The 13,728-nt window shown below is 41.9% G+C and overlaps 1 protein-coding gene across 1 annotated transcript in view; it reads left to right on the top strand.

Annotated features, from left to right (window-relative positions):
• The window catches only part of LOC102828848, an 18,620-nt gene extending 13,969 nt beyond the window's left edge, over window positions 1–4,651 (top strand). The window contains exons 2-3 of the mRNA XM_006870424.1: window positions 2,843–2,923; window positions 4,185–4,651. Coding sequence (XP_006870486.1) covers window positions 2,843–2,923; window positions 4,185–4,651 — 548 coding nt within the window. The remainder of the gene's footprint in view (window positions 1–2,842; window positions 2,924–4,184) is intronic.
• The last annotated feature ends 9,077 nt before the right edge of the window (window positions 4,652–13,728 follow it).

Raw genomic sequence — 13,728 nt, 5'->3', positions numbered from 1 at the left:
GCTATGGGTCCATACCAATTTGATGGCACCTAACAACAACAACTAGAATTCCAGTTTGTACATACACTGGTTTAGTCCAAACAAAATATGTTTAAACATGTCTCTATGTTTCTGTGATCAGTAGATGGCTGCAGGCAAGTTTTCTCAGTAATATACTTGTCTTGGTAAGGTGCCTTCAAAAAAACAGTTCAATCAAAACAGTGGCTTCCAAGGGGATTTGCTGAGCCAACTAAATTCAAGCCAAAGAGAGGTCAGTTCAGAAAATTAAGACGGCTGTTTTGGGGGTACTCCCAGGGGGTCATGTTGTTAGATTTTCTCAAAAATAAAAATCACTGAGGCTTATTAGGAAGACTTTTTTTTTTTTTTTTTTAATTACATTGGTGAGTAAAAGACCAGGAAGGTTGTACCAAGGAATTTTTTTGCCAGCACGACAATGCACTTGCTCATTCTTGGATGGTAGCAACATCTGCCCTATGATAATTTCATTAGAAAATGTTATCCCATCTACCCTACAACCTTGGTCTTGCCCCTTCAGACTTCTTTTTGTCCCCCAAATTCAAAGAACATCTCAAAGAAACATGATTTGAATCTCTCAAATATGCCAAAACTGCTGTTTTGACATGGCAGAATTCTTTAGGGAAGGGTTAAAGAGATGGAAACACTGATTTCAGAAGTATATAGACCTAGGTGGCAGATCTGTCGAGAAACAATAGCTTCACATTTTGATATTTTGGTTTAGTAGATAGTTTTCTGTGATTTTGAGCAATACTTTTTGAGTTATTCTCATAGACACTCTTTACCTCATGAGTTCTTGGATCATATTTTACAGTTTGAAGCAAAATTTATGACACCATCTCTTTTCTAAGTAGGAAGTACACTTAAGTCATATTTTAAAAGTAAAGAGGTTAATGGGACTTTAAAAGAAGATTTCTATACTTCATGTTAATTGGCAAAATGTTGGCATCAGTAGACTGTGATAACTTATATATGTGGTAATACCTAGTGCAACCACTAAAAAAAAGAAAGGAAATTATACAAATTGGTATACTAAAAATAGTATAAATAAAACACTAAAATATATACAAGTAACCTACAGGAAAACATGAATAAAGGAGAGGAACAAGAAACAGAGAACAAATTATAAAATGGTAGACTTACGTTCTAACATATCAATAATCACATTAAATGAAATGGTCTAAATACCCTAATTAAAGGGCAGATTGGCAGAGTAGTTTAAAAAGCAAAAGAAAAAATCACCTAACTATATACCATCTACAAGAAACTCAGTTTAAACACAACAACAATGATACGTTGAAAGGATGGCAAAAGATTGATCATGCAAACATTTATTTTTTTTTTTTAATTAATCTACCAAGAAGAGATAGCAATCCTAAATGTGGGTACACCAAACAACAAAGCCTCAAAATTCATGAAGGAAAAACTAATAAAGTTGAAAGAAGAAATTGATAAATCTACTAATATAGTTGGAGACTTCAACACCCCACTCACAGTAATTGTCCTTTATAGAACATTCCACACAGAATGCAAATACTTTTCCAGCACCTATGAGACATTCACCAAAATAGACCATATCCTGAATCACAAAACGACCCTTAAGAGACATAAAAGGATTGAAATCAGAGTAACTTTTTGACCCTAGTAAAATCAAAGTAGAAATCAATAACAAGATCAAAACAAACAAAACCACTCGACATTTGTATTTAAATTATAGTTTAAAATAATCCATGGACCAAAGATGAAATCTCAAAGAAAAAAAAAAAAAACGTTTAATGAAAACACTAAATATCAACTGTTATGGGATACAGTTCATGCAGAGGAAATCTCTAACACTGTTAATACTTAGCAGTAATAAAAAAAAATAAATAATTATGGATATGCACAAGAACTTAGATAAACTTTAAGGATATCATGCTAGTGGGAAAATCCAATATACAGCATGAATCCATTTATATAACATTTTTGAAATGACATAATTATAGAGGATTGGTGGTTGCCAGAGGTTAGTGATGAAGAGAAGGGAGTAGGTGTTGAAGAGGAGAGAGTTGTGTGTTGGTGACACAGTTGTCTATCTTGATATGGGTGGTAATTTCACAAGGCTGGATGTGATAACACTGCACAAAGCTGTATGCATGTATAACTGGCAAAATCTGAATAAACTCTGCAGATTCTATCATTGTCAAGTTTCAGGTTTTGATATTATGCAAGATGTTAATACTAGAGAGTCTGGGTCAAGTGTGCCTGTATATGGCCTTCCTGAACATTCCTTTGAAAGTTCCTGTGAATCTATTATTATTTCCAAATAAAAAGTTTTTATTTTCATGCTTAATAATCATCAAACAGGATTTCTGGTCTATTTAGCTCAAGCCCAGCTTGAACATATTGAAGTAACTCTAATCGAAATACATAGAAAAGAAAAAAACTTGACCATTCAGCATACTCTGACTTAACTGCTACAAGTTCGTCAGGATCTTTGGTACAGTCATGCATCACTAGGTCCAGGATGTTAGAACATGATGTGATTTGGACATTGTGCCAGGACCATGTCAAGTCCATGTCTTAGTGATTGTTATCAATGTGCTGAGAGGGATTCGCTTTTGTGTTTGGCCCTCAGCAGTTTCTTCATATTTGATATAGGTCCCTCTCAGATGCTTGTCAGCCTTGTTGCTCTCAGTGGAGCAGATCCTTTAATAACTTGGAAATTTTTTTCTTCATTTTAAGTATTGTTGTGATTTTCAAGTGCAATATGCTTAAATTGTAAGCAACGTTGTTCACTGATTTTCCACCTTCATGGTGCCTAATAACATTTTGTTTTACTTCCTAGTCGACACTTCTCCTTTGCCTCTTGTTGCTGCTCCCAGTAGCACTGGTTTTGCTGAATTTGAGAGTCATGATACACTTCACAGTAACATTTTAGAAAGAAAATTGAACGGAAGGATAATGCTCTAACAGTCAAGAGACACAGGCTTGGATGCTGCTGCATATAAGTGAAGTCTACTGTTTATATAATAAACTTTCTAGTAGGAAGTATTGTACAGTACCAAAGTAGACTTTGATCATGATTATCAAGATACATGTATCATAGGTTATATATGTGCTGTATTGCATGCCTGGCTGCACAATCACCCCATGTACACACGAGACATGAGATAGACCTGTTCAATGCAGGAAGCTGCTGCATTGGCTATGTCCTGTTCCCCACTCAGGATTTCTGAACTTTATTATACCCTGTGGGACTACAGTCATACAAGCAATCCCCGGATTATGAATGAGTTTCGTTCCAAAGTCTGTCTCTAAGTCAAATTTATAGGTAAATCAAAACAGTTCGGTAAGGTTCGTATCTAATGTCAGTTAGTTCAATGTTTTTCTTATTATGTAGTATAGAGCTTACTTTTCTATGTATAAAAAACATTTGAGAAATACTTCCAGATGTATTGTTGTTTGATGTTGTTAAGTGCCGTTGAGTTGGTTCCAAACCATATCGACTCTGTATAGCGTTTCAAAGGAGCAGCTAGTGGGTTTGAACTGCCAACCTTGCAGTTTGCAGTCCAGAGCTTATCCTACAACACCACACCAGAATTCCTCCAGATGCATTAATATGCTAAAAAATCTTTAACATAATAACATAATAATAATGTTTTATGTGCATCACAAAGCAGCATCTCCTTGTTATTATAAGCCATTGTAGCATGTACCTCAAAATTTTTATATAGTAGGCTTTATGAGGGTTAGTTCATAACGACCAGTGGTATGTAAGTTGGACGTTGTAACCTCAGACCACCTAATGAGGGGGTTTCAAAAAGTTTACGGAAAAATTAAATTAAAAGATCATAGAATTTTTCTACAAAATTTGTGAAGCCCACCTGCCTATGCAGTCGCATGTTGCCCAAATGGATGTTCTGTGATACATGACTTTACCCGAATTCTACTCCAGCCGTTCTCTAAGGATGGGCCCAAATGAGAATCTCTGGATAGAAATGCAAAATCTCAGGCCTGACTCCAGAACGACAAAATCAGAATTGATCATGTACAACAATCCTGGTTTTAATATACTTTCTAGATCATGCTGATGTTCCCTCAAGTCTGAAAACCAACTTCCCACGGAATGCTCTATAAATACTGGCAATGCTGAAGACACATTTTGTTCTTTGAATCACCTTTCCTAGTGGAGACCATCTGGCAAAACAGAATTTGGGGGCCCCAGTCACTGAGTCGCCGCCGAGGACTCAGTAGCCTCCCCAAAACCCCTCACTTCCCGCTCTGTCCCCCGCCCCCACCCCACCCCTTCTCCCGCCGCCGACGTCCACAGACGGTTTCCACAGAGGAAAAGGAATCATATCGTATGTCCCCTATTCAGAACCTCTACGCTCTTTCGACCCCTTTGCTGATACAAGATTATATCCATATAAGAATTCAACAGAGAAACGGCAGGAAGACCCTTACTACTGTCCAAGGGATCGCTGATGATTACAATAAAAAGAAACTAGTGAAGGCGTTTAAGAAGAAATTTGTCTGCAATGGTACTGTAATTGAGCATCCAGAATATGGAGAAGTAATTCGGCTACAGGGTGACCAGCACAGGAACAGATGCCAGTTCCTTGTAGACATTGGACTGGCTAAGGACCACCACTGAAGGTTCATGGGTCTTAAGTGCTTGTGGCTTCACAAGCTTAAGTAAGGATTTCCTTGCAATGAGTAGAAAATTTCTCTCGGTCCCTTGTCACAAGTTTAAAACCTCACAATTTGTATAATATAACCATTTGGACTAGTGTAACTCCTTCATACAATAAACTGAAAAGAGCCATAAAAAAAAAAAAAATTAAAAAATAAAAACACCAGAATTTGGCCCTTTTATCCAAGGTGCCTATGGCTCCCATCCATGTGTTCTCCATATTTAATCCTGCTATGCAGTTGTGTGCCGTGGAGTCGGTTCTGACTCATAGCGACCCCTGTACAGGGTTTCCGAGGCTGTAAATCTTTACGGGAGCAGAAAGCCTCATCTTTCTCCTGCAGAACAGCTGGTAGTTTTGAACTGCTGCCCTTGTGGTTCACAGCCTGATTCATAACCACTACGCTACCAGAGCTCCTTAACCCTGCAATGTTGTTGTTGTGAAGTGCTGTCAAGTCGGTTCCAACCCATAGCGACCCTGTATAGTGTTTCCGAGGAGCAGCTGGTGACCTTGAACTGCCGACCTTGCAGTTCAAACGGCTTTGCAGTCTGGCGCATTAACCCACAGTGCCACACCAGGACTCCAATCCTGCTATAGGAGGGGATAATAGAAACCACTTCCAAACCACCATCCTAGGTCAATGATGCACAAAGCTTCTACTAAATTCAAAAGTCTCCATGAAAGCCAACCATAAAGGGAACAAATACTCCCAATAGGCCTGGTTGTGGACTTGATGTGGTACTGTAGGTAAATACTGGACTGCTCAACAAAGGTCACAGACTTAAACCCACCAGGGGCTCCTTGGAAACCCTATATAAAGTCACAATAAGTCAGAACTGACTCCACGGCATTTAGCTACAACAAAAGTAAATATTGTAACTCAGAGAAAAGTGGTTATTTCTGTAGCTGCTTGAAGCCTTCCTCTTCTGCCCAGAAGTGATACTATGAGAAGTGAAAAAAACAAAACAAAAAACTCATGATTCCAACTCACAGCAACCCTGTATAGGGTTTTCCAAGGCTGTAACTCTTTATTGGTGTTCTTAAGTGCTGTCGAGTAGGTCCCGACCCATAGAGACCCTCTATAGGGTTTCCGAGGAACAGCTGGGGAACTTGAACCACCAACCTTGCAGTCAGTCTGGCACATTAACCCACAGTGCCACACCAGGACTGTACTCTTTAAGGAAGCAGAAAGCCTCATCTTTCTCTCTTGGAGTGGCTGATGGGTTTGAACTGCCAACTTTGCAGTTAGCAGTCCAGTGCTTATCCTACAGCACCACCAGAGCATACTTTCATGAGAAGTGAAATTACATAGAAATCAGTAATGCCTAAAGCACTTTATTAAAAAAGACGTAAACGTAAGTTACACTAAGTATAAATAATAGCGCTAATAACATCTCCTTTATCCATCTTTATCTTTGGGCCTGGGAGGATCAAAGCCATCTGATAAAAGCAGTTTCAAAGGAGGTTCTGGTCCCAGGCCTGGGAATGGGTGAGTCCCAACAGGCCTCTCCATCCTCGGTTCCCACATTTCACAACTGTTTCAAAACCAAGACCAAATCCCACGCTAGTGAATTGATCCGATTCAAAGCAAGCCTACAGTACTGAGTAGAACTGCTCCCTAGTGTTCCCAACGCTGTCATCTTTATGGGAGCAGGTCACCAGCTCTCTTCTTCCAATGAGCAGCTGGTGCGCACTTAGCAGCTAAGTACTCTACCACTGTATCACAAGTGTTCCTTTAGAGACTCCGAATCAGCTAACATCATCACTAGAGCTTTTCTGCCAAAGCTATGTAGTTGTTGTTAAGTGTCATTGAGTCAGTTCTGACCCATAGCAATCCTGTATAGGGTTTCCGAGGAGCGGCTTGTGAGCTTGAACCACTGACCTTGTAGTTCAAACAACTTTACAATACAGTGCATTAGCCCACAGTGCCACACCAGGACTCCACCAAAGCTATAGCTTATATAAAAACTAATGGCACTAATTCCAATAGGGGGAGTCCTGGTGTGGCTCTGTAGGATAAACACTGAACTGCGAACTACAAGGTCAGCAAGTCAAACTCACCAACTGCTTCTCGGAAACCATATAAAGGGATCGCTATGGGTTGGAACTGACTTGATGGCACTTAACAACAACAACTTTTCCAATAGTGTCTTAAACAGAGAAAATTATTTTTCCAGTAAGATGTGTCCCATTGCTGTCTGACTTTCCTCCATTCCTAGACGTGCCCTACTGGAATACTTCTACAAATTAAATTGACTTCAGTGAATTTTGATTTAAGCACATTTTATGTATCACAACAGCCATAGATCTAAAGCCTCCACCATCTAGCAGACTGTCGTACTGGTGGTGACTGGTGTGTTGCTATGATGCTAGAAGCTATGTCACCAGTATTTCAAATTCCAGCAGGGTCACCTATGATGAAAAAGTTTCAGTGAAGCTTCCAAACTCAGATCCATTGGGAACAAAGGCCTGATGGTCTACTTCCAAGAATCTGTCAATGAAAACCTGTGGATCACAGTATGTTTTCCAAGACTTGGACTCACTTCCTTTGGATGTATCATCAGAAGAGACCAATGAATAGAGAAGGAAATCATGTCTGATAAAGTGAGAGGCCAGCAAAGGTGAATGAAGCCCTCCAATGTGTGGATGACACAACGGCCTCTGCTGTGGACTCATACAACAACAATCATGAAGATGGTGAAGAACCAGGCAACATTTCGTTCTGTTATGTGTAGAGTCACCCTGAGTTGGAGCCAAGTTGAAAGCAACTAACAACAACAACATGGAAGAGGTGATAAGACAGTGATTGAGAATCAGGAAGCTGGTGGCCAAAGCTGGTGCAAACTCTAAGGCTGGCAGTTCCACCTCAGGATTTGGTGGTACTTCATTATTCAGTGATGGGGGAAGAGAAAAGGTGTCCTGGAGCCTGAGGGGAGGGTTACCTGATGGGTTCAACTGCCTGAAGATGCTGAACAGGGCAGGTGTTCGATGACTGACAGCCATTACTCAGCAACTAAGTTGGCAGATGTGGGAGAAGGCAGAAGGGAAGATATTCAGAGCCCACGATCAGGCAGGCAGCAGATCACAGAGAACAAGATTACCTGGGACATCAGTCTCACTCTTGTGGGAGGAAGAGATGGATCAGAGAGCTGATGTAAAGCTGCCAGGAGAGAAGAATAGGGCATCTGTAGGAGATATATATGTACATATTCTCCCCAGACCCCACCTTTCAGGACCCCTCATGGTTGACTTGGAAGCTGGATATCTCTAACAAACTCCCTGGAGCTGCTGCTGCAGCTCCTCCATGAACCACCCATTGTGTCTTCACTCCACATAGACCTTAGAGGGTAAGCTAGCAGCCACACATCCCTTGTTGTTGTTGTTGTTAAATGCAGTCAAGTCAGTTCTGACCCATAACAACCCTGTATAGAGTTTCCCAAGAGACGCTGGTGACCTTGAACCCTCAATGTTGCAGTTCAAATGACCTTACAGTCTAGCACATTAACCCACAGCACCACACCAGGACTCCCACAAACCCCTTAGATGTTATTATGGAAGGAGTTACATGTCCTAACATCTAAAACAAAACTCCACTACTGGAAGAAATCCCCACCTCTCATCTGTCAGTTTTCCGCACTATGGTGGCTTTTGTGCTGCTGTGAGGCTGGAAGCTAAACCATGAGTGTTTCCAGTACAGGTTTCCCCCACTATCTCACAGTACAGTGTTCCTGTGAAAACTTTCATAAGCCAAAATGGCATAAAGTGAGGAAACAATTACCACTTGCATATCTGGGACGTTTCTTGAGCACTCCCACACCTCAAAAAATAAACTATGAAATAACACATAAAACCTAAAATTACATTGTTGTTGCAGTCGTTGTTGTTTTAGCGACCTCATGTACAACAGAACGAAACACCGCCCAGTACTGCACCACCCTCACAATTGCTGCTACACTTGAGACCACTGTTGCTGCCACTGTGCCAATCCATCTCATTGGGGTCTCCCTCTTTTTCACACTGTTGCTCCACTTTACCAAGCATGACATCTTTCTCAAGGGATTGGTTCTTCCTGATAATATGTCGAAAGTATGAGAGATGAAGTTAAGCCATCATGGTTTCTAAGGAGCATTCTGGCTGTACTTCTTCCAATACACATGGCAGTCCATGGTACCTTTAATATTCTCCTCCAACACCATAACTCAAATGCATCGATTCTTCTACAGTCTTCCTCATTCACTGTCCAACTTTCATATGCATATGAGGCTAGTGAAAATATCATGGCTTGGGTCAAACACACTTAGTCCTTAAACTAACAGTTTTGCTCTTGAACACCTTAAAGAGGTCTTCTGCAGCAGATTTGCCTAATTAGATTTCTTGACTGCTGCTTCCATGAGTGTTGATGGTAGATCTGAACAAAACGAACTCTTTGACAACATCAAACTTTTCTCCATTTATCATGGTGTTACTTATTGGTCCAGAGGGGATGATTTTTATTTCCTTTACATTGAAGTGCAACCCACGCTGAAGGCTGTGGTCTTTGATTTTCATCAGTAACATACAGTAAAATCAGTAATGGTATTTATAAATACACTGCCTACATAAAGTAGAAATAATGTCCATACAGTATGGTTTATGGGAGGAGGACCTTGGCACTATCACTCCTACTGCTCATTGTGGGTACTTTCTCTTTAGCAGCTTGCTGAAAAACAAACATTGAATGCTAGTTTTGCTCTTCATCTTAAAAGTGAAAATCCCTTCTGGATTTCTTTTGGTTGGTGAAACAAGTACTAATTAATATAGGCCTTTTATAAAAGCAAAGTGGCATAAAGCAGGAGCTATCTGTACCAGTCACTCATGAAGACAGGTATCAGAAGAAAAAGAGGAATTATAAGGAGCTTTGGTGGTGTAGTGGTTACAAGTCGGGCTGCTAATGTGAAGGTCAGCAGTTCCAAACTACCAGTCACTCCTCAGGAGAAAGATGAGGCTTTCTAATCCCATAAAGATTTACAGCCTGGGAAACCCTGTGCAGGGTATCTATGAGTTGGAACCAACTCCATGGCACACCACCACCACCATTTTGAATGAATAAGGGCAGGGGTGGTCCTGACCCAATTCAATACTCCATCAAATGTACAGCAAGCCCCTGTCAGTGGAGGCTTATATGTTGCTCTGATGCTGAGCAGGTTTCAGTGAGCATTATAGGCTAAGACAGACTAGGGGGAAAGTCCTGGCAATCTACTCCTGAGGATCAGCCAGTGAAGGCCTTAAGGATCACAACAGTCTGATCCACAAGTGATCATGGGGATATTGCTGGATGGGGCAGCATTATGTTCCGTTGGGCATAGAGTAGCCATGAATCAGGGGCCACCTTGATGACAGGGAACAACAGCAACATTTAAATGATGCCATCCTGAAGGCAGCCCGAAGGTGGCATGAGGAAGTTGTGTCTGGGAAGAGGGGAGGGTATTGAGGGGAGGAGCAGTGGTCCTAAGGACTCTCTAGATGGTGGTGACCTTTGTCCAGGGTAAGCAGGGAGAACAGGACTGAAGATGTAGGGGGAAGTGAGGTGAATGAGAGGCAGCTGCCTCTGTTTACAGTCTCCTCAATTCTTTCGAACTTGGACACCTTTGTAAATGTTCCCATCACTCTTTCTTTATTCTCCACCTCCCTCAGGCAGAACCCACTGTGGATGGGTCCAGAATGGGCCAAATAACTCTTCCACCTCCCCACTCCTATCTCTGCAGAGACTTTTCTCTAGCAATGAACCCCTTTCTCCTCTATCCTCAATCTGTCTTATACATCACTTCTTTCCAACATCAAATAGCTCCCTGCCCTAAGACCAATTCCTTTCTCCCCATATCCCATGGCAATCACACGTATTTAAGAAGTGCTTGTGTTACTGTCTTCATTCTTTCACCTCCCACCCTTAACCCACAGAAAGTCTCCTCTGGCCCTGCCACTCCACCGGTGCATCAGTCAACACTCCTCAGTCCCTCCCTGCAGCCACATCCAATTCACCCAACAGCCTTCCCCACATTTGATTACCCTCCTCCCCAAAGCCATCTCCACTGGGTTCATTGACAACACATTTTTGTGATCCTCCTACCTTGGTCGTCTCCTGAAACTTTGCTGGTTTCCTCTCCTCTGCCTGGGCCTTGTTCCCTTGTTTCCTTATCTCCCCAGTTATACTTTCTCCCTGGGTTGGAAATACCACCCACATGGTGAGGACCACCAGACATACATATCTAGCACAGACCAATCCTCTGAACTCGAAACACATACTGCCTCCCAGCTGCCTGCCCAACATCTCCCCTTCAGAGCCTATATCCACATAGGAGTCACTCTTGACTTTACCTCACTTCCCCACCTCCTTACCCAAACTGCCAGAAAATCTTGTGACTGCATCCTCTTAAGTAAATCTTGCCCAGCTGATCTCCTCACCTCCACTGCCACGTCTCCAGGCCAGGCCACCACCATCCCTCTTCTGGAGTCTCTGTTTCTGTTCCTGCCTTCTCCACTTGAGCTGCTCCAGTCCCTTCCCTGCTCAGTGACTTCAGTGTATTTCCACTGGACTTTGCTGATAACCCTGAGTCCTTAACCAGCATCCTTTGTGTGTGTCCTCTTTGCTTGCTTTTTTCATGCCCTTCTGCTTCTGATCACCCTGCCCCAATCACCCTCAACTTCTCACAGTTCCATGAATTCACAGAGCTCTTTTCTGCTTCAGGACTTTGCTTGTGCTATTCCTTCTGCTTGGAACACTTCACTCCTAATATTTGCTTACTTATCTTGGGTCACAGCCATAAATCCCCCTCCTCAGAGAGGCCTTTCTCTACACCCCATTATGATCATTTGTTTACCTGAGTCTCTCCTTTTCCATGCTTATCACAGTTTGGTTTGCAATATTTGTTTATGTGAATAGTTGTTTAATATCTCTTTCCTCCATTTGCCTGAACCCTGACGGCAGAATCCTATCCATCTTCGACACAATGACAACGTTCTAGCTCTTAGCACCAAGCACAAGGTAGGAGTCTAGTAAATATTTGTTGGATGAGCACTAAATATTTCACAATGACACCCACACATACATGAATATGAAACACACTAAAGTAATTGTCTACTGTAGCTGTTGGTGGCCCATCAGATCCTGTGGACCCCTCTGGAGTCCCACCTGCATCAGGTATTGGTTGCTGTTTCCTAGAACGTTTATAACAGAAATACCACAAGTGGGTGTCTTTCATGAACAGTGATAGAGGTCTAGAAGTCCAAAGGGCACCAGCTATAAAGGAAGGCTTTTTTCTTCCATCGGCTCTGAAGGATGGTCCTTATCTATTGTTAACTTCTGTTCCTATAGATTGACATCTTGTTGTTGCTGTTAGGTGCCGTTGACTTGGTTCTGACACATAGTGCCCCCGCACATAACAGAACAAAACACTGCTCGATCCTATGTCATCCTCACAATTGTTATGTTTGAGTCCATTGTTGCTGCCACAGTGTCAATCCATCTCATTGGGGTCTTCCTCTTTTTCCATGACCTTCCACTTTACGAATAATAATTTCTTTCTCCTGGAACTGATCCCTCCTGACAACACGTCCAAAGAATCAGAGACAAAATCTTGCCACCCTCACTTTTAAGGAGCATTCTGGCTTGGAATCTGTCTTCCCCAATTGTGCTTCCTTGTTTCTGTGCCAAATCTGTTCTTTTATATCTCAAAAGGGATTGGCTTAAGGAAATATGGAAAGCATGTAATAGAAGACATCCCAAGTACATTGAGAAGAATGAGGAGAAAGTAACAAACTCAGCCTGTAACCTTGGTGGGCCAGTTAACGCTTCAATATTCTCGTTTGTGAAACTGTTTACTACTCAGAGCTGCAGCAAAGAATCCAGTGAGCTAATGTGTAAGGAGTTACTTTTTAAAGTGTAAAGGTGTGCTTTAATTTTTATTGTTGTTGTTCTTAAGTGCCCTTGAGTCAGTTCTGACCCACAGTGACCCTATATAGGTTTTCTGAAGAACAGCTGGTGAGCTTGAACCACCGACCTTGCGGTTCAAACTGGTTTTTCAGTCCAGCGCAATTGTCCACAGCACCATACCAGAATATCTGAAGACTATAGTTACACTACCATAAATATCCATAACTCATTGTGGCTGGGGAAGGCGGAAGATTGTGCTTCCCCTGGATGGTAGATATTGAATTTGGGGAGTGGGTGGCTCTTAATGTGCTATCTTTGTACCTTGTAATATTGGGCCATTCCTTCTGTCAGGAGTAGCATTCCAGTATCCATCAAGATGTTCAAGCATCTTGCCATCAAAATCTCCTCTACCCATCCTAATTGAGTTTACCATTCCGACTTGATCCACCAATGAAACCCGTTCAGTAAGTCATTATTGTGCTTGTTGGGGGAAAAAATGATTGCCTTAAGGTACAGCCTGCACTAATATGGCCTCTTTAACATAACAACCCCTCTGTTCTCAGAGAGGATTATATCCACAGTATCTCCATTGCTGCCTAGTCAATTCTGACTCATAGTGACCCTCTTAGACAGAGTAGAGCTTCACCCACAGGTTTCCAAGACTGTAAATGTTTACAGAAGCAGTCTTCCATATCTTTCTCCTGAGGAGACGCTGGTGGGTTCAAATTCCACAAGTATAGGGGTTAGTACTCCGTCACATATTTTGTGTGGGAAGGATAAGTAAATCACAAGAACTGTTAACGGCTCAAAGCTTCCCCATTACTGTGAAGAAAAGACCTCAGACAGTAGAGTTGCCTGGATAGCTACCGTCCACCCTGTGCCTCAAATGAGGTGAACAAGAAGAGTCATTCACACTCCAGAGCTGCCATGAGACCAGGCTGAAGCCAGACTTCACCAGAACCCACGTCTTTGCTTAGCTCCTTCCCATCCTGCTTACCTAGCCAGTGTTTCCTAAGAGCCTGCCTCATAAGTCACATGCTTGAAAATCCCCATCTTTGGCTCAGTACCTATAATGAATGAGAAATGCAATCAATGTCACTGGACACCATGCATGTAATTGTTGCATGGAAT

Source organism: Chrysochloris asiatica, unplaced genomic scaffold (genome assembly GCF_000296735.1).
Source record: "Chrysochloris asiatica unplaced genomic scaffold, ChrAsi1.0 scaffold00141, whole genome shotgun sequence".
NCBI lineage: Eukaryota > Metazoa > Chordata > Mammalia > Afrosoricida > Chrysochloridae > Chrysochloris > Chrysochloris asiatica.
Note: the sequence above shows the minus strand (reverse complement) of the source record. Positions and strands in the feature narration are given on the sequence as shown.